The 18,293-nt window shown below is 53.8% G+C and overlaps 1 protein-coding gene across 2 annotated transcripts in view; it reads right to left on the minus strand.

The window, feature by feature from the left end:
- Positions 1–18,293, minus strand: part of TXNDC16 (thioredoxin domain containing 16) — a 60,221-nt gene that overhangs the window by 20,367 nt on the left and 21,561 nt on the right. For both annotated transcript variants that reach the window (XM_064142622.1, XM_064142708.1), the window contains 6 exons: positions 18,077–18,137; positions 16,527–16,668; positions 14,310–14,456; positions 13,659–13,718; positions 6,141–6,309; positions 4,476–4,612 (listed from right to left, as the gene is read on the minus strand). In XM_064142622.1, the coding sequence (XP_063998692.1) occupies positions 4,476–4,612; positions 6,141–6,309; positions 13,659–13,718; positions 14,310–14,456; positions 16,527–16,668; positions 18,077–18,137 (716 nt within the window). The remainder of the gene's footprint in view (positions 1–4,475; positions 4,613–6,140; positions 6,310–13,658; positions 13,719–14,309; positions 14,457–16,526; positions 16,669–18,076; positions 18,138–18,293) is intronic.

Consider the following 18,293-nt stretch of genomic DNA (forward strand, 5'->3'; position numbering starts at 1 on the left):
GACTCTGTCTCCTCATCAGTGCCACTGAAGAAGACACCGAACAGCACCGGACCCAGCAGCACATCCCTGCCCGTGTCAGGACCACTGGAACTCGGTGACCTTTAAGGTCCCTTCCAATGTAAACCATTCTGTAGTTCTATGAAACCCACACGCAGGAGCTGCTGAGGTCCACCACTCGCCCTGTGGAGATGGTCACCTTGTGGAGATCACCAGGTGGAGAGGATAGGGAGGAAAGGACTAGGTTGGGGATCTCTTGGATCTACCCCTGCCAACAGCCTGAAAGCAAAGCCCCCAAAGGAAACTGCCTGCAGAACTATTTATGACATTGTGAAAGAGGCTCACTTTGAGGCACCTGGATCCAGGTGAGGAACAGGCTCTGTGAGAACATGCAAGCCATGGTGCATGAGCTTGTAGAATAGTTATAGATCAGAGATCCAAACCACTGCTGCCAAAGGTAGGCTGATAGCAGGGCAGATTTCACCACCACCACCACTCCTCCTTTGGATTGAGCAACTGAGAACAAAAAAAAGGCACTTCCCACAACAGAGGAGGCTTCACTTGAACTTAAGGAGAAACTCCTTTACTTTGAGGGAGCCAGAGCACTGGAGCAGGCTGCCCAGAGAGGTTGTGGGGTCTCCCTGTCTGGAGACTTTAAAAACCTGCCTGCATGCATTGCTGGGTGATCCTGCTTTGGCACGGGGATTGGACTGGATGATCTCCAGGGGTCCCTTCCAACCCCTACCACACTATGATTCTGTGACTTCAGGCAAGGCAGAACTCACACTTGGAGAAGTCAGGCTCTTCCAAAAACTAAGGTTTCATCTCAGACACAGCCATGAGAGATGTTGCTTAAGAACTTCAATAAGATCTCACCCAGATGCTATCCAGAGTTCCTCATAACATTCCCCAGCATCACAACTGACCAACCCAAGCTCTTGGGACTGGTGACTCAGACCTCAATAGACCGAGGCTGCTCACAACTGGTCGCTTTCTTGGTTCTTTGCCTCCTTTATTTCAGCTAAACTCAAAGCAGTTTTTTCCCTTCAAGCTACACCAGGACCACAGGGACCAGACACCTTCCTTCACAGCCTTTTCCTTTCCAGAGGGAAGGGTAGATCATGGAGGGTTCGGACATTGGAGGGAGTAACCCACAGACAACAAAGGGGGGTGACAAAGTGTGCCCTGTTTATCTTGTGGGGCAGAGAAACCACCACTGGGTGATGCTGGTTTCCAGCTCCTTGGTCTTTGCTCATTGGACTCAATCAACATGGAGAGAAAAGCAACCCACTGGAGCAGCTGAGAGGAACCACTGAGAACTTCGCCAGTGAACTGGATGCTAGGAAGAAGTTCTCTGCAGTGAGGGTGGTGAGACACTGGCACAGGTTGCCCAGGAAGGTTGTGAAGCACAGAAGCACCAAATGTGATCTTTGATCTTCGACCACATTGGCTGATTCTGTGCTCCACAACCTCCCTGGAGGTGTTCAAGGCCAGGCTGGATGAGGCCTTGAGCGACCTGTTCTAGTGGAAGGTGTCCCTGCCTATGGCAGGGGGTTGGAATTGGCTGAGCTTTGAGCTCCCTTCCAGCCTAAACCATTCTGTGAGTCTAAATCATTTGTGAACTTCTCTGTGTCCTAGCTACTGGGTAAGACCAGGAATTCTCTCCTAAATCAGGACGACCTCCAGCAGAGTACAGGCCTACTCCTATTATCAGGGTCATTCCTGATGAGATCTTTCCACCCCTACCCAGATTTTTCCACGTTTTAGGGATTGTGTAAGACCCTTTTGCCTTCCATGACAGCTGCCATGGCTCACACAAGCACAGCTCCACTGCTGGATTTAGGAAGATGTTGGATGTTAGGAAGAAATTCTTCAGCACGGGGGTGGTGAGACCCTGGCACAGGTTGCCCAGGGAGGTGTTGGAAGCCTCATCCCTGGAGGTGTTTAAGGCCAGGCTGGATGAGGCTCTGGATAGCCTGCTCTAGGGTAGGGTGTCCCTGGGCATGGCAGCAGGGGTGGAACTGGATGGTCCTTGTGGTCCCTTCCAGCCCTAGACTGATTCTGTGATTTGGAACCAGAAGGCAAAAAACCCTCAGATAAAAAGGGGTCTGTGGCTCCTGCCATTTGTGGAGCAGGATTTGAGCAGCACTTTCCCCTCCAGCAGAAGACACTCTGTGAAGCCATGGTTTCCAGCAGCAGCAGAGCTCTGCAGGGCATGAGGCTACCTGCAAACATGTGCTGCAGCCTGGCTTCCAAGCACACTTCCAGCTTCTCTCCCATGAGCTCTCCAGGCTTCCAGGAAAATGATTGTCCATTGCCCTGTGACACTCTCCAGAAACTTTCATTAGGGTATTTCTGAGGAGTCTCTTTTAGCTCAGACCCATTCAAGGGCTTGTTGGGTGATAGAACTACACAGGGGCTTGGCTTGGAAGGGTTCTTCCAACGTCATCCAGTCCAACCCCCCTGCAGACAGCAGGGACATCTGCAACTAGAACAGGTTGCTCAGACCCCAAAAGAATATGACCTGGAATGGTTCCAGGGATGAGGCAGCCTGGGCCAGGGTCTCATCATGCTCAGTATCAAAACTTCCTTCCTTCTCTCCAGCCTGAATCTTGCTCTTTCAGTTTGAAACCATCACAACAGGCCCTGCATGAAAGTCTGGCCCTAGCTTTCTTCTTGGACCCCTCTAAGAAAGGCTGCCTGGAGCCTTCTCTTGTCCAGGCTGAACAGCCCCAACTCTCTCAGCCTGGCCCCACAGCAGAGGGCTTCCTGCCCTCCCAGCACTGCTGCAGCCTCCTCTGGCTCTGCTCCCACAGGTCCACATCTCTGCTGTGCTGAGGACTCCAGAGCTGGCCCCAGCACTGCAGGTGAGGTCTCATCAGAGACAAGCAGAGACAGAATCCCTTCCCTGCACCTGCTGCCCACTCTGCTGGTGACCAAGAGCCCTGCACACGGCTGGGCTGGGCTGTGAGCACACAGAGCTGGCTCATGTCCAGCTTTTCATCCATGAAGAGCTGAGATCGTTCTGGTGCTAGGTGCTGAAGGACTTCATTCAGCACATGGCTCACTGCAAGTGGCCATGACACAGCACACTGGTTCAGGCCGGAGCAGGAGCTGTTGCTGCAAGAAAATCTCTGGAAATTCCAGCTAAGGCTCAGGCTGGTAAGAGCAGAGTGTGTTTGCCCTGACTCTGGCCCGGGTTTGGTGCCAGAAGAGCTGGCTCCAGGCCTCTGCTCCCTCAGGCCACTCTGCATGACGCTGGAACAGCCTGCAGGTCACAGGTGGCGAAAGCATCCCAGATTTCATCTTCCCTGGCAGCCGCGGCTGAGCCGCCCCAGACTGCAGATGCCATTCCAGACTGCAGACTGCATGCCCCGAGGCAAGAGGCAATCTCATGAGCTCCCCACAGGGCCATCACAAACCCCCAAAACTCTTCTCTGCACGGCAGGAAATCAACAGCTTCCAGAGGGGAAGGAGTCTGAGCGCAGACGTCCTGCCAGACCCAAGCGACTCCTTCCACGACCACCCCTCAGCCTCCCACTGCTCACCCTAAGCCAGCAATGTGCCCTCGGGGCCAAGAAGGTCAACAGTCTCCTAGGGTCCATTAAGAAGAGTGCTGCCAGCAGGGCAAGGGAGGGTGTCCTCCCCCTCTACTCTGCCCTAGGGAGGCCACAGCTGAGTCCAGAGTCCCGCTCTTGGCTCCCCAGTTCAAGGGACACAGAACTGCAGAAGCTAAGAGTGGATTTAATATCAGCCTACAACTACTGTGCAGGGGACCCAGAAGCAGCCATGGTGAGGGGCTGGAGATACAACAGGCACAAGCTGTGGCTTGCTAAGTTCAGATCACCTTTGCAGAGAAAGGTCACTAAAGGCACTGCTGTTTTGCGCCGTGCCAAGCACCATGTCTGATCTGTGTCAGGGCTGGCAGATGCCACCACTCTGGGTGGAGTAAACAAGCCTTAATGTCCTCTGAGCCAGGATAGGGACCTTAAGTCCCACATCTGGAAGCACTTGCCACCTTCCTCTTGCAACAGTAAAAAGGGTGGTGCCAGGCAGGCTGAGGCATGAGGAAACACAGAGAAAATGATACGTGAAGAACTCCCAAGCACCTGGAATCGTCCCTCTCTCTTCACAGCATCAGTCAGGGATGGAAGGGAGCACAAGCAGCAGCCAGTTCCAACCCCCCTGCCATTGCCAGGGACACCTCAGCAGATGAGGCTGACTACAGCCTAGTCCAGCCTGGCCTCCAGCTCTGAAGCTGAGCAGTAGGGTATGAGGAAATCACAGCAGTGTAAAACCGATTCTCTGATTGGCCTCGATTTGGGCCAGGGGAGGTGTAGGGTGGGCATGAGGAAGCACTTCTTCCCCAGGAGGGTTGCGGAGCCCCGGGACAGGCTGCCCAGGGAGGTGGAGTCGCGGTCCCCGCGGGGACCCAGGAGCTGCATCGACCACTCCGTGTCAGCCGCGCCAGTACCAACCTGCGCTTGCGGCTGTGCCGAACACGCCCAGCAGCGAAGTGCGGCGGTAGGACGACAGCTCCCAGGGGAGCTCTCCTCGTAAATAGCTTTCTGCTTCGTCGATTGTGTCCAGCTTCAACGGGCAGGAGACGTGGCTCCTATGGAAAGGCAGAGAAACAGAACTGGCTGTCACCTCCTGCACTTTGGGTGTCAGGAGACAGAAGTGCAACCTCAGCCTAGCAACGTCCCAACCCCACGTCCCAGCCGCCAGTGTCACTGGAGACTAAAGCCAGCGTCCTGGCAAGGACAACAGCCGCAGAAAGGCATAGAGCTGGTGACTAGAGAGTCACAGGCTGCTAGCAGTTAGCAGGGACCTCTGGAGATTATCCAGTCCAGCCCTCCTTCTGGAGCAGAGAGCCCCCCAGCAACCTGCCCAGTGCTCAAGCAGGTCTGGAATCTCTCCAGAGGAGGAGACCCCACAGCCTCCCTGGGCAGCCTGCTGCTGCCTCCAGCACCCTCACAGCAAAGAAGTTTTCCCTCCTGTTCAGGTGAAACCTCCTGGATTGCAGTTTGTGCCCACTGCCCCTTGGCCTGTCAATGGCCTCTGGCTCCATCCTCTTGGCCTCCACACTGTAGACATTGAGGAGATTCTCCCTGCCTGTTCCCCTCCAGGCTCAACAGCCCCAGGTCTCTCTGCCTTTCCTCCTCCCAGAGATGCTCCAGCTGCACCTAGGTGGCCCCTTCAGCTTTCACAGGATCACAGAACTAACCAGGCTGGAAAAGACCTTCAAGATCATTGAGTCCAACCTATGGGGACAAGCTGAGAGACTCTGGGGTTGTTCAGTCTGGAGAAAAGGCAGCTCTGGAGAGACCTTAGAGCAACCTTCCAGTACCTGAAGAGGGCCTACAAGAGAGCTGGGCTGAGAACCTTTAGAAGGGCTTGTAGTGATAGGATGAGAGGGACTGGATTGAAGCTGGAAGAGGGAAGACATAGATTGGAGATCAGTGAGAAATTCCTTATGGTGAGGGCGGTGAGACACTGCGACAAGCTGCCCAGAGGGTCTGTGGATGCCCTGGCCCTGGAGCTGGTCAAAGCCAGGCTGGATGAGGCCTTGTGCAACCTGCTCCATGCCCATAGCAGCAGGGATTGGAACTATATGATCTTGAAGGTCCCTGCCAACACAAGCAGCACATGGAAGTGTTGGAGCCAGTCCAGAGGAGGCCATCAAGATGCTGAGAGGGCTGCAGCAGCTCTGCTCTGAGCACAGGCTGAGAGAGTTGGGGCTACAGGAGCCCTTGGAGTGGCCTTCCAGTATCTGAAGGGGCTACAGGAGGGCTGGGGAGGGACTACTGACAAGGTCTGGTAATGCCAGGAGGAGGAGGAGGAGGAATGGGCTTGAACTGGTAGAGGGGAGATTGAAAGTAGATGTTAGGAAGAAGTTGTTTGCAGTGAGGGTGGTGAGAGACTGGCACAGGTTGCCCAGGGAGGTGTTCAAGGCCAGGCTGGCTGAGGCCTTGAATGACCTGTTCTAGTGGGAGGTGTCCCTGCCTATGGCAGGGGCTTGGGACTGGCTGAGCTTTGAGCTCCCTTCCAGCCTGAACCATTCTATGGTTCCATGACTCCAACCCATCCTGTGCACTTAGGTGCTAGGCTCCCTGGCTGGGGACCCAAGAGCAGGCACTCACAGGATGATGAAGCTGGTCAGCTCCTCAGCCCCCCACATGCCATCGTACAGCACTGCGAGCTCTCCCCTCCGATAGATCCTGAGGGCAGGGAGCTGTGTGACGTTCTCCAGCGAGCAGACACCAGGCCAGTCCCAGCAGTTGACTCGAGACAGCAAAAGCCCCTGAGTTTCTAGAGGGGACAACAAACAACTCTGAAAAGACCAAAATAACAGAGAAATGCTTGGAAAAGAGCTTTTGGTGAACTTACCACATACATATGCGTTAAGGCTGCCAGGACTCCTGTTTGCTTTGGCATGCATCCTACAGAGCACTTAGAATGAGCCCACTTGAGCTACCCACTGAGAAGCTGCTGAGCCATTCCTGCAGTCAAACGTTGCTCTGTGTGGGCAGGATGTCCAAATCCAGCCCTGGATACACAATTCCTTTGAGTTTCCTCCTGAAGTCACAGGATCACAGAAGCATCTAGGCTGGCAAAGCTCCTCAGCATCACCAAGCCCAACCTAGAACCCTAATCTACAAGATTCACCTTAAATCATCTCCGTAAGTACCACCTCCAAGCCTCCCGTAAACACATCCAGAGTGGGTGACATTGTGCTCACACCCTTCAGCACAACAATCATCATTTCCAGCCTGCAAATGTCTTGAGTGCTCCAGCAAGGCTGCATTGATGCAAACAGACCATGGAGAGAAAGAAAAAAAGCCCAACCTCAAGAAGTGGTTAAGTTGCACTTCTCAGACAGAAATACCAGGAGAGACGCAAGTCTGCCTGGGTACTCAAAGTGACACCAGAAAACCCCGAGGCAGCTGCCCAGAGCTGAGAGAACAGCAAGGAAAGGTACTGGAAATACCTCAGGAATGAAGCCAAGACAAAGAAGTGATGCAGGCACCAACTTCCAGGAAAGAGAGAAGATGAAGGTTGGCAGGAAGGAGGCTGATGCAGCCGAGGCTTCTTCACTTGCTGTGGTGCCAAGTGTTGAAAGGTCTCTGCTTCACCTAAGCTGTGGCCCCCAGCGCACAGGCTGAGGGTTCCACACGCTGACAGGCGCAACAGAGGCTGGCAGCCTGATGGCATCCGCCCAGAGCCACTGACAGCTACCACTAGGACCTTAGGAGGGACCCTGGGGTCTCACAGGCAAGGTGAAGGGAAAAGGAATGACTTCGACTCTGGCTCCTGACACCAAACCAGCTCTTTTAGAGATCTCTCCCAAACTCCAGGGGTCCATAAGCAGCGACACAAACGCAGGCTGCTCCCTGCACGCCCTCCAGGAGCCCAGCGCCTGCTGCTCCACCACCTCCTTACCAGTTTTCCTTCCAGCTGCAGCCTGGGTGATGAGCAGCACATGCTGCTTGCTGCTCCACAGCGAAGCCTGTGCTAACCACCTGGCAGGTGAACCACCACCAGCTTCACTGGCCACCACCCCTTCGCTGCCAGCCTCACCTGGGCTACCTCCAACCTAATCACAGAATTGTTTCACAGACTGCACTGAGTTGGCAGGGACCCTCAGAGGGGATCTTGTCCAACCCCCCTGCTGTCAGCAGGGACACCTCTAACTAGATCAGGCTGCCCAGGGCCACACCAAGTCTTGAATGTCTCCAGAGATAACCATCCCTGGGCACATCCTTGGGCACATCCCTGGGCAGCCTGTTCCACGCTTATCTTAGAGAACTTCCTCCCCATGTCCAACCTAAATCTGCCCTGCTCCAGTTTCAGACCATTCCCCCTCCTCCAATCACTGCAAGCCATTCTAATTAATCCCTCCCCAGTCTTCCTGTGTCCCCTTCAGATACTGAAATATAGCAATAAGGTCTCCTCAGAGTCTCCTCTCCAGGCTGAACAGCTCAAGGTCCCTCTTTTGGTTGGAAAAGACCTCTAAGACCATCGAGTCCAACCACCAACCTAAGACCACCATGGCCACCACAGCCCAAGGAGAGCAGGGCTGTGTACAGCCCTCAAGCCAGCGTTGTCCATGCCCACTGCAGGAATGCCCTATCTCAGGAATCTTCATGCCACCCCTGCATTTGTTTGAACAGGAGCCAGGGGAAAGATGGGCTGAAAGCTAGAGACAAGTACACACCTGGAGGCAGACCATCACAAAGTGCCCTTCAGAGCCAGGACAGGTGATGAGGATTTCTCAAGAGCATGGCACATCCAAGCAGCCAACCTTTCTGTCTGGCCTGGGTTTGATTCTGATCACTGTTAAAGGTCTAGTGGAATAAACCAGGCACATGCAACCTGCAAATGATCTCAAGCCCAGAGGGGCAGAAACCAATCTGAAGGGCAAAGTGTAATAGCAGCAGAGTTCCCTCAGGAGAAGGAGGATGCAGATATCATCATCAGTGCTGCAGGAAAGAGCAAATCTCATTCTGGGATGAACTCTCCACATCATCTGCAAGACATGGGAGGAAAATTACATCCTTGTGTCCTGATGAGACCTCTGCAGAGCCCAGCAAGCCACGCTGGGAGTCTTGGCTTTAGGGAAGCTTAAGAGACGAGGACGAAGCTGGAGATGTTTGCAAGAGCTGCCTCCTGAGTTGAAAACCAGAGAATGGTGCATCTGGGCACTGAAAAGGGCTCGGAAGAGCAGAACAATGAAGTCTAGCTCTATCTAAAGTCTGATCTGCAGGCAACAGGACAAGCGACAACCTGCTCCCAGGGAGGGAGGTCTGACCAAGTGTTAACCCAATCTAGTGAGAAGCAAACACAGCTGAGCAAAGCTGAGCTTAAGGGAGAAACTTCTGATACTGAGGGTGCTACAGGCCTGGCTCAGGTTGCCCAGAGTGGTGGTAGATGGCCCACCCCTGGAACCATTCTGGGTCAGGCTGCACGGGGCTGTGAGCAGCCTGTGGTAGCTGCAGATGTCCCTGCTGACTGCAGGGGGCTGGACTAGAAAGGTCCCTTCTAGGCCCCAGAAAGGGCCAGGCAGGACCTGGAAGGGCCCCTGCAAACTTAAAGCACTCTGTGATTCTCTCTACAGAGAAGCTGCAGAAGGGGTTCAGCCACAGGTTAGAAAGGAGCCTGCTAGGAACGGGCAAGGTGAAGGCAGAGGAGACCCTGACCTGTATTCCTGTCCCTGATACCCTTGGCACCTCATGGGACCTTTTTCTGCAACCCCCATTTTAGGTTCTGCTTTGCAGCTCCCACGAGCAGCTTGCTGCTGCTCTGCCTTGTGTCAAACTCAGCTACAGAAGCAGCCAGCGGCAGCACAGAGCCAAGGGGCTGCAATTCCACTCAGTCAGGAGATGTCAAAACACTCCACAGGAGCAGAAATGGTTTGTGTCACTCTCCAGCCTCCTGAAATACCATCTTAAAGGAAAATCTTGCCCCTGGACTTACTTCACACCTCTGATCCTGCAGAGCTGGTTCTCATCACCTCTTACCACATCATCTTGTGTCTTGCCCAACCCCGAAAAACACCGACGCGGGAGCAGGGCTTTGATGTCTCGCTACAACAGGGCTGCAAAGCTGCTCTGAGGGCCCTCAAAGAGGAGTCTTGATACTTGGATACTCCTTGGGAGATGATGAACATAAAGTGCTCTTCTCAGGCCTCGAGCAACCTGGTCTAGTGGGGGGTGTCCCTGCCCGTGGCAGGGGGGTTGGAACCAGAGGATCTTTAAGGTCTCTTCCAACCCAAAGCATCCTGTGGTTCTGTGATTCCCTATCTGCCCTGAGCAACACCTGGAAGAGGCTGAGCACTCTCCCACCCCAATCTGCACCATCCTCAACAGCTTGAGGAGTTGAGCCAGCAGCAGCTTCTTCAGCCCTGTGCTCACTGCTGAGCTGCTGGAGGATGTGCAGAAGGGTGAGAAAGGACCACGAGATCTTACTCTCCTGTCATCTTAGGTGTACTAAACCCAGTAACAGTGAGAACTTCTGTCCTAGGGGCTCATGAAACCAGGACAAGACAAATCAGCAATCATGCAGGGAACAAGAAGAAATAAGAATATCCCTCAAACTTCTAATCCTTCTGAGGCAGGACTGGCATCAGAAACAGCTCACTTGAAGACCTGGTCCAAATGTTACAGCATGAGAGAGAAGTTGTGTATGTAGTGCTGCACTTCAAGAGGAGGAATCCAGTACAGAATGGGACAGGATCAGAAAGTGGTGTCCTCCATCCAGACTTCAGACTTAGGTTCCATGAACACAGATTCCTAAACTATACAGGTTATTTTCACAGCCTGAAGTGCAACTTCACTCTACATACAACCAGACCATCCAGTCTAGCTCAGGGCACACACATCCAGACAGGCCTGGAAAGGCTCCACAGAAGGAGACTCCACAGCCTCTCTGGGCAGCCTGTGCCAGGGCTCTGGGACCCTTACAGGAAAGAAGTTCCCCTTGTGTTGAGGCAGAACCTCCTGTGCTGCAGCTTCCATCCATTGCTGCTTGTCCTGCCCCAGGGAGCAGTGAGCAGAGCCTGTCCCCTGTCCTAACCCCCAGCCCTCAGGTAGTTATAAACACTGATTAAATCTCCCCCCTGTCCCTGAGGTGCTGCTTCCAGAAGCCCACACCTTGCAGAAGCAGGTGCGAGCTGCAGCAGTCAGCCCCACAGCACCTTGTGCTGCAAGGGCAGAGCACATGCCCAGCTCAGCAAGACAGTGCTGCTTCTGCTCAGCTCTTCCTGGATTCACAGAATCATTAAGGTTGAAAAAGATCTGCAAGATCATCAAGTCCAACCACCAGCCCAGCAACACCATGGCCACTAAACCATGTCCCACAGTGCCATGCCTACATGCTTGTTGAACACCTCTAGAGATGGTGACTCCACCACTCCTTGGGCAGCTTGTTCCAGGGCTTGACCTCTCTTTCACTAAAGAAATTGTTCCTAATGTTTAACCTAAGCCTTCCCTGGTGCAACTTGAGGCTATTTCCTCTCATCCTCTCACCAACTGGGATCTCTCAATGAAGGGAAAACGTTTGGGGGGCCACAAACTTCATGTTGTGAACATCTGTTACTGGATGATTCCCAGCCTCCAACCTCCACCACTCCTCTGCACTGGATCTCATGGGACCTCTCTGATTGGCATCAAAAGTAGCACCTTGCTCTGCAGCCCAAAACGTGCCTCTAGAGCAGGTGATTCATGCCTCAGCAGCTGGTCTGGGCTCCTCAGGCCTGAGAAGCAAGCTGCACCCCAGGGAGCAGCAGAATACCAGGGCTTCTGGAGGAGCTGAGAGATTGCCCCAGTGCCATTCCCTAGGTTTCAGTCTCAGTCCTGCACAGCTCAAGATCTTCTCCCTGATCCAGGCTTCTCAGGCTTGCACTGCTGTGTCCTCCCTCATCCTGGCCATAATTGAGTGGCCAGGGACCGCCATCCTTTTAGGAGCCCACCTGTGACCAAAGCTCCCTCAGCAGCAGACAAAGGTTCTCCAGAGCCACTAATGCAGCTGTTGTCTGACCTCCCTGAGACTGCGGCAGGGGAAGCAGACAGAAGTCCTTCCACTGGTCACATCAGGCCTGAGCTTCTTTGATGGGACCTCACAGATCACGAAGGAAGGGCTTTGGCCCCAGTCAGTTGCTAATCTCTGCCTGGGGCTGCTTCCATGTTCTGAGATGGTTATCAAATGATTCAAAACACACACAGTGGAAGCCTGACCACACAGAAGCAGCCAGGGTTTGGCCACCAGCTCAGGAGCTGAGCAGGGTTGCACGCACTGGCTCTCTCAGGTTGCTCCTTCAGCTTGCCTCACTGCTGGGGAGCCTGAAAGAAACCCCAAACCATCAACAACCACAGCAACCCTCCCTGAGCTCTCCTGTGTATTCCCAGGATTGCAGCCCAGATGAAAGCTGCTGGTGACTCTCCCCTCCTGCAGACTCCGACTGCAGACCAGCTTCCAGCCAAACCACAGCCTGGCTGCAGCACCCCCAGGAGAGCTTCTCGTAAGCACCACCCTCTGCATCTGCTTCCCAGAAAGCTGCCTGGGTGCTCTGCAGACACTCTGCGCTCAAAGCTCAGCCTGAACCCTGCTTGCCAGCCACAGGACCTGTTGGCCAGGCCCAGGGAAGTGCCACCTCTAGAAGAAATGGGCCTTGAAGAGGAAGAAAAGACAAGAGAAAGCTTCAGCCAGCTGCAGGGGTGACAAAGCAGCTCTGGCTGAGAGCACAGAATCACAGACGGTAGAGGCTGGAAGGCACTTCCAGGGATGGAGCCCAACCCCCCTGCCAAAGCACCTGGGGCAGAGCACACAGGAGACTCCACCACCTCTATGGGCAGCCTGTTCCAGGGCTCCATCACCCTTACAGTAAAGAAGTTTTTCCAGACCCATGCTGACTTTTCCACTGTGCTGTGATGATTTGGGGATGAAGCCACCTGAGTATCCCCTGCAGCCAGGCCAGAAAGAGGCCTCTCTGGAGGAGTTTCAGCACATGTAATGCTGGAGGTGCAGAAGAACCCAACCCTCTCCACTAACAAGAGAGAGCGCTGAAGGAAGACCTGAGTGAAGCTCAGGAACTGCTCAGGCCCTCCTGAAGGATCAGTCTCCTACCCTTACTGCCAGGCTACCTGATGTGTGCTGTCTTGAAGCATCGCCGATTCCTCACCATCACTTGTTACTTACAGAGCTCTGTGGCTGCCTGTCAGACTTCCCCTGTAATTAAAGCAGCCCCCGGGCCCTGAAGGCATCACCATTGTCAGTTCTCCCTCTGACACCACCCTTCCTCAGTGGATCTGGGCCTGCCTACACCTGTCTGTCACGCTTTCCACCAAAGCCAGGGCCAATTACTGCTCCTTCAGATCAGGTACTGCCAAAGACAGGAGGTCTGACGTGTCACCCAGCACCCTGATGGGCTGTGCATCTCCTTGGTGTGTGCAGGAGGGCCACAGACAGGAACCTCTTTCCACAGTACAGGCTACAGCACTTCCTGATTGCTCCTCTTCACTCCAAGCCCACTCTGCATCATCAACAGCCACCTAGTGCTCTGCCTGGCCTCCTTCGTGCTCTTGGGCATTCATCACATGGTCACTGTGCCCACCAACCTAACTCTCATCAACACTGCCATTCATTGTGCTGTCACTGTGCCCAATGTGATCACCATCATCACCATCATTTACCACAGTGCCCACCAACATCATCACCACCATCACACAGCAATGTCCACCAGCATCACTGCCATCGCCACCAGGTATCACACAGTGACAGTCCAGCAGCATGACCTCCACCACCCAGCATGCTGGCACTGTGCCCACCAACACCTCCATCTCAGCTGCAGGGCAGTTTGGGCAGCTGGAGGGTACCAGTTTACAGCAATGCACACAAGCATGGACAACAGAGCTGGAGGCCACCACACTGCCAGCAAGCTACACCCTGGTGGCCTGAACTTGCTGGGATCAATCCCAAGGCTAAAGTGCAGCTATCAATGGCTGCAGGCCGGTCAGAAGAGACAGGTGAGGGAAGAGGAGTGGAGGAGTTGTGCTCTATGTCAAGAAATGGGTGGAGTGTGAAGAATTGTCCCAGTCTCCTGACTGCTACTGCTAGGGCAGGAATCTGCTAGCTGCAGAGCTCTCGGCCCTGGGGCACCTTACCTTGTAGGTGAGCAGCCACCTCAGCGTAGGACCGCAGCACTGCCAGGGACACTGCTTCCCCTGCAACACAGCCAGAGACACAAGCCCTGAGGGACAGCTTGGTGATGGACCAGCCCTTGCTCCTTGGCAACATCACCTTACAATTCTCTGCATCCCAAAGTGCTTCAGGCTCTGACAGACTTGAAGGACTCCTCTCTTTGAGGAGTGGCCTTACAGGATCTGAAGTGGCCTACAGGAGGGCTGGGGAGGGACTACTGACAAGGTCTGGCAATGCCAGGAGGAGGAGGAATGGGTTTGAAGTGGGAGAGGGGAGACTGAAAGTGGATGTGAGGAAGAAGTTGTTTGCAGTGAGGGTGGTGAGACACTGGCACAGGTTGCCCAGGGAGGCTGTGGAGCACAGAAGCAGCCAATGTGAACTTTGATCACATTGGGTGCTTCTGTGCTCCACAACCTCCCTGGAGGTGTTTGAGGCCAGGTTGGATGAGGCCTTGAGCGACCTGTTCTCACCATTCTGTGAGTGTACATTACAGAAAGTGTGGTGAGTAGCACCACAGCATGGTTTAGGTTGGAAGGGCCCTCAAAGCTCATCTTGTTCCATGCTCACCAAGGAGAACTCAGAGAAGGGACAGCCAGGCCACACTTCATACTCACAGCTGGCATAAAACAGGACAACAGTCCGGGTGGTCTCCAGGAGGGTGGAGTGGAAGTTCTCCTCTGTCAGGACTCGGATCTTCTCCAGGGGCAGCTCTTGCTTCTTGTCCCTGGAAACTGCCTCCACCACCTGATCATCTTGGATGTCTGCAAGAGACCCACAGCTGTGTATGAGTACAGAGCAGAGGGAACTGCAGCCCCCCATGCCACGCCAACAGCATGTTTCTGGAAGCCAGCACCTCTGATCCAAGACTTAGTGACTGTCAGCAGCAGGCAACTGCCTTGGGTGGGGGAGTGGAGTCACAGACACAAAGTCATCTAGAGGGCATCAATCTTGGAAGTGTTCAAAACCAGACTGGATGGAGCCTTGACCAACACAGGCTAGCAGGAGGTGTCCCTGCCCATGACAGAGGGGCTAGAACCTGATGGATCTTCACAGTCTCTTCCATCCCAAACCATTCTGTGATTCTATAAAATGCTCTTCACCAGTTATGCCCTTGGATGTGAGCATCACTCTGAGCACGATGGCTCTTGTGCCCCTGGATGTGAGCATCACTGAGCACAATGGCTCTTGTGCCCCTGGATGTGAGCATCACTAAGCACAATGGCTCTTGTGCCCCTGGATGTGAGCATCACTCTGAGCACAATGGCTCTTGTGCCCCTGGATGTGAGCATCACTCTGAGCACGATGGCTCTTGTGCCCCTGGATGTGAGCATCACTGAGCACAATGGCTCTTGTGCCCCTGGATGTGAGCATCACTCTGAGCACGATGGCTCTTGTGCCCCTGGATGTGAGCATCACTCTGAGCACGATGGCTCTTGTGCCCCTGGATGTGAGCATCACCCTTTAAGCACAATGGCTCTTGTGCCCCTGGATGTGAGCATCACTGAGCACAATGGCTCTTGCGCCCCTGGATGTGAGCATCACTCTGAGCACAATGGCTCTTGTGCCCCTGGATGTGAGCATCACTCTGAGCACGATGGCTCTTGTGCCCCTGGATGTGAGCATCACTGAGCACAATGGCTCTTGCGCCCCTGGATGTGAGCATCACTGAGCACAATGGCTCTTGTGCCCCTGGATGTGAGCATCACTCTGAGCACGATGGCTCTTGTGCCCCTGGATGTGAGCATCACTCTGAGCACGATGGCTCTTGTGCCCCTGGATGTGAGCATCACTGAGCACAATGGCTCTTGCGCCCCTGGATGTGAGCATCACTGAGCACAATGGCTCTTGTGCCCCTGGATGTGAGCATCACTCTGAGCACGATGGCTCCTCTAGAATCTTGCACCTGTTTGTCTTGAAAATGAACCAAACTTTGCATGGAAAACAAATGCAGCTTCAGCAGGGACCTCTGCTTTCTCCCCAAGGAAGACAAGTTTGGAACAGCTCTTATAAAAGCATCTGAAACCCTTCCAAAACGACTGATAGAATCTAAGCTCTTCCTCTGACGCTTGGAGAAGAGACAGTGCTGGGTGAACTTTAAGCCTCTCATGCCCCAGAATCAGAGAATCACAGAATGGTTCAGACTGAAAGGGACCTTAAAGGTCATCCAGTTCCAGCCTCCCTGCCAAACCAGACTACCTCCCACCAAAGCAGACTGCTCCAAGCTCCATTCAACTTGGCTTTGAACACTTCCAGGGATGGGACATCCTCAACTTCTCTGGGCAATCTGAAGCTGGACAAAAGTGAGCAGCAGTTGTCCCTCAGGAGCATCTCTTCCTCTGTTCCCCCAACAGCTGCTCCTTTTCTTCTCCTTTGTCTCCTCTGAAACTCATGCCTGTGTGTCACTCAACTCCAGAGACTTGCAGAGTATCACAGAACCTTAGAGGTTGGGAGGGACCTCCACAGATAATTGAGTCCAAGCTCCTTGTCAAGGTGGGGCAGGATCTCCCCTAGGGTAGTTCGCACAGGAGCGCATCCAGGAGCGCAACCTCTCTGGGCAGCCTGTGCCAGTGCTCCATCACCCTCACTGCAAGGAAGTTTCTCCTCACGTTGAGGTGAAGCCTTCTACCTTCCAATGAGCAAGCTACTTTGTACTGCCAATGAGCTGCAAAACATCAGGCTGGAAGGGACCTCGAGGATCATCTGGCTCAACCTTCTTGCGCAAAGCACACCAGTGTCCTGCAACACTTTAACATCAGCCTGCCTGTCCCTAGCAGATGCTGACTACATGATCCATCTGAAGAGAACCAGCTTTTCCCTCTTTAGTTGCACACCTTGATTGTTATCCTCTTTATTCTCTTCCTCCTGCTCCTCTTCCTCCTCCTCCTCCTGGATTTGCTCAATTTTGTTCTTGTCTTCAACCAGGCTTATAACTTCATCAGTGTCTTCCAAGGAGAGGTATTTGATTGGCACTCCCTGAAGAAAAGAGCATAGATCAGTGGGAGCAAAACATCACCCTGTGTCCATTCTGTCCACCAACTAAACTCAAGGCTGAAGGGGCACCTTCACCTAAACACTTACTTGCATGAGGACAACAGCTTCCTCAAGCTGCCAAACAGGAGAGCAGCTGTTGGCCAGGCACTGGAACAGGCTGTCCAGGAGTGCAGCCGAGTTGGAGTAGTTCAAGAAACAGACCTGGCACTCTGGGACATGCTTTAATGGCCACGGTGCTCTTAGGCTGAAAGTTAGGCTAGATGATCTTAGAGGGCTCTTCCAACCAAAATGATTCTCTGATTCTATCACCTGGGATGTGCTTTGTGGCCCAATTTCATCTGCACAGTTTCTCACAAGGAAAAGCTCAGTGGCCCAAGAGTGAAGGAGACTGGGGAGATACAAGACCCAATCACTCGTCTTCCCATCTGATGTGCTCTGTCTGGGTCTGGGCAGCCCACCACAGCCTGGGAAATGGCACATAAAATCCTTTATCTCATGGAGCTGAACCAAGAAGAGTTTTCCCAAGCGTGCAGGGGCTGCCAACCCATGGAAAGAGCAAAATGGGTTTCTCAGAAATGAGACCTCGTGGGCTCCAAACCAGCTCTGGCACCGACCCAGCAAAAAGGCACTGCAGAGAAAACACATTTTATAAGCAGCTGAGGGAAAGGACAAATTGCTGGCACCTCCTCTTGGCTGTAGGAGGAGAAACACAGCATGCACATCTCTGCCAGGGCATGGGAAGCCCTGAAGGGATGCTCAGGTTCAGGCCTGATCCTGCAGCTTTGCATTCACGAGGGTGACAGCTCAGGTAATCTGGGGCAAGGTGTGCTGCCTGCCTTGGTCGGCACCAAATTCCAGCTTGCCTCGCAAGCTAGGTCAGGCCCCTCCAGAGTTTAGCTCATCTCCATCAACCTCATTTCGACTTCCACCCTGCCCTTTTCCCAGATCACTGCCAGAGGGTTTTGCTTACAACCAGTTCAGCAGAGACCCTCGCTTGTTTGCGCTCAGTCTGATGCTCCTTTCCTCTCCTACCCTCTGAACATCTTTCCTAACGGGGCAAAGGCCTGCAGGAGCCCAAATCCTGGGGGAATTTGCACTTCGACTATCCTCACCTTGTGTTGCCTTAAGGTGTAATGGAGATGTCACCCTGTGTCTGTAAGCCCAACCCAAACTCAGTGTTGTATCTTTACCAGCAGGCACAACTGCTCTGCAGAACCAAACTCAGGCAGCTCCAAACAGAGCAGAGCACCTAGGGCAAAGCAGCTTTCCTGGAGCTTCTGGGGAGGCAGGCAAACGACCACAGAGCCAAGCAACACTCCAGCACCTCTGAAGAGCACCATGGCCAGACACAGAAGTAAGAGTTGTGCAATAAGGAAATCTAGCACCTAACCTCCTCCGGCGTCTTGAGAGCGACGTTTGACCGGAGCAGAACGTTCAGGTCGAGGAGGTCCCTTCCGAAACACAAAGTGCGCGTTAGAGGGTGCCATGCGCTAAGTCATGTCCTCTCCTCAGCCTGCCTGGCAAGCCTCAGCAGCACCAAGCCCCCAGAGTCACACCTTAGCCCCCCAGGGCTTGCAGGAACTCAGGACCAGTGGCAGGTAGCTGCT

This window comes from Pogoniulus pusillus, chromosome 1, assembly GCF_015220805.1.
Source record: "Pogoniulus pusillus isolate bPogPus1 chromosome 1, bPogPus1.pri, whole genome shotgun sequence".
NCBI lineage: Eukaryota > Metazoa > Chordata > Aves > Piciformes > Lybiidae > Pogoniulus > Pogoniulus pusillus.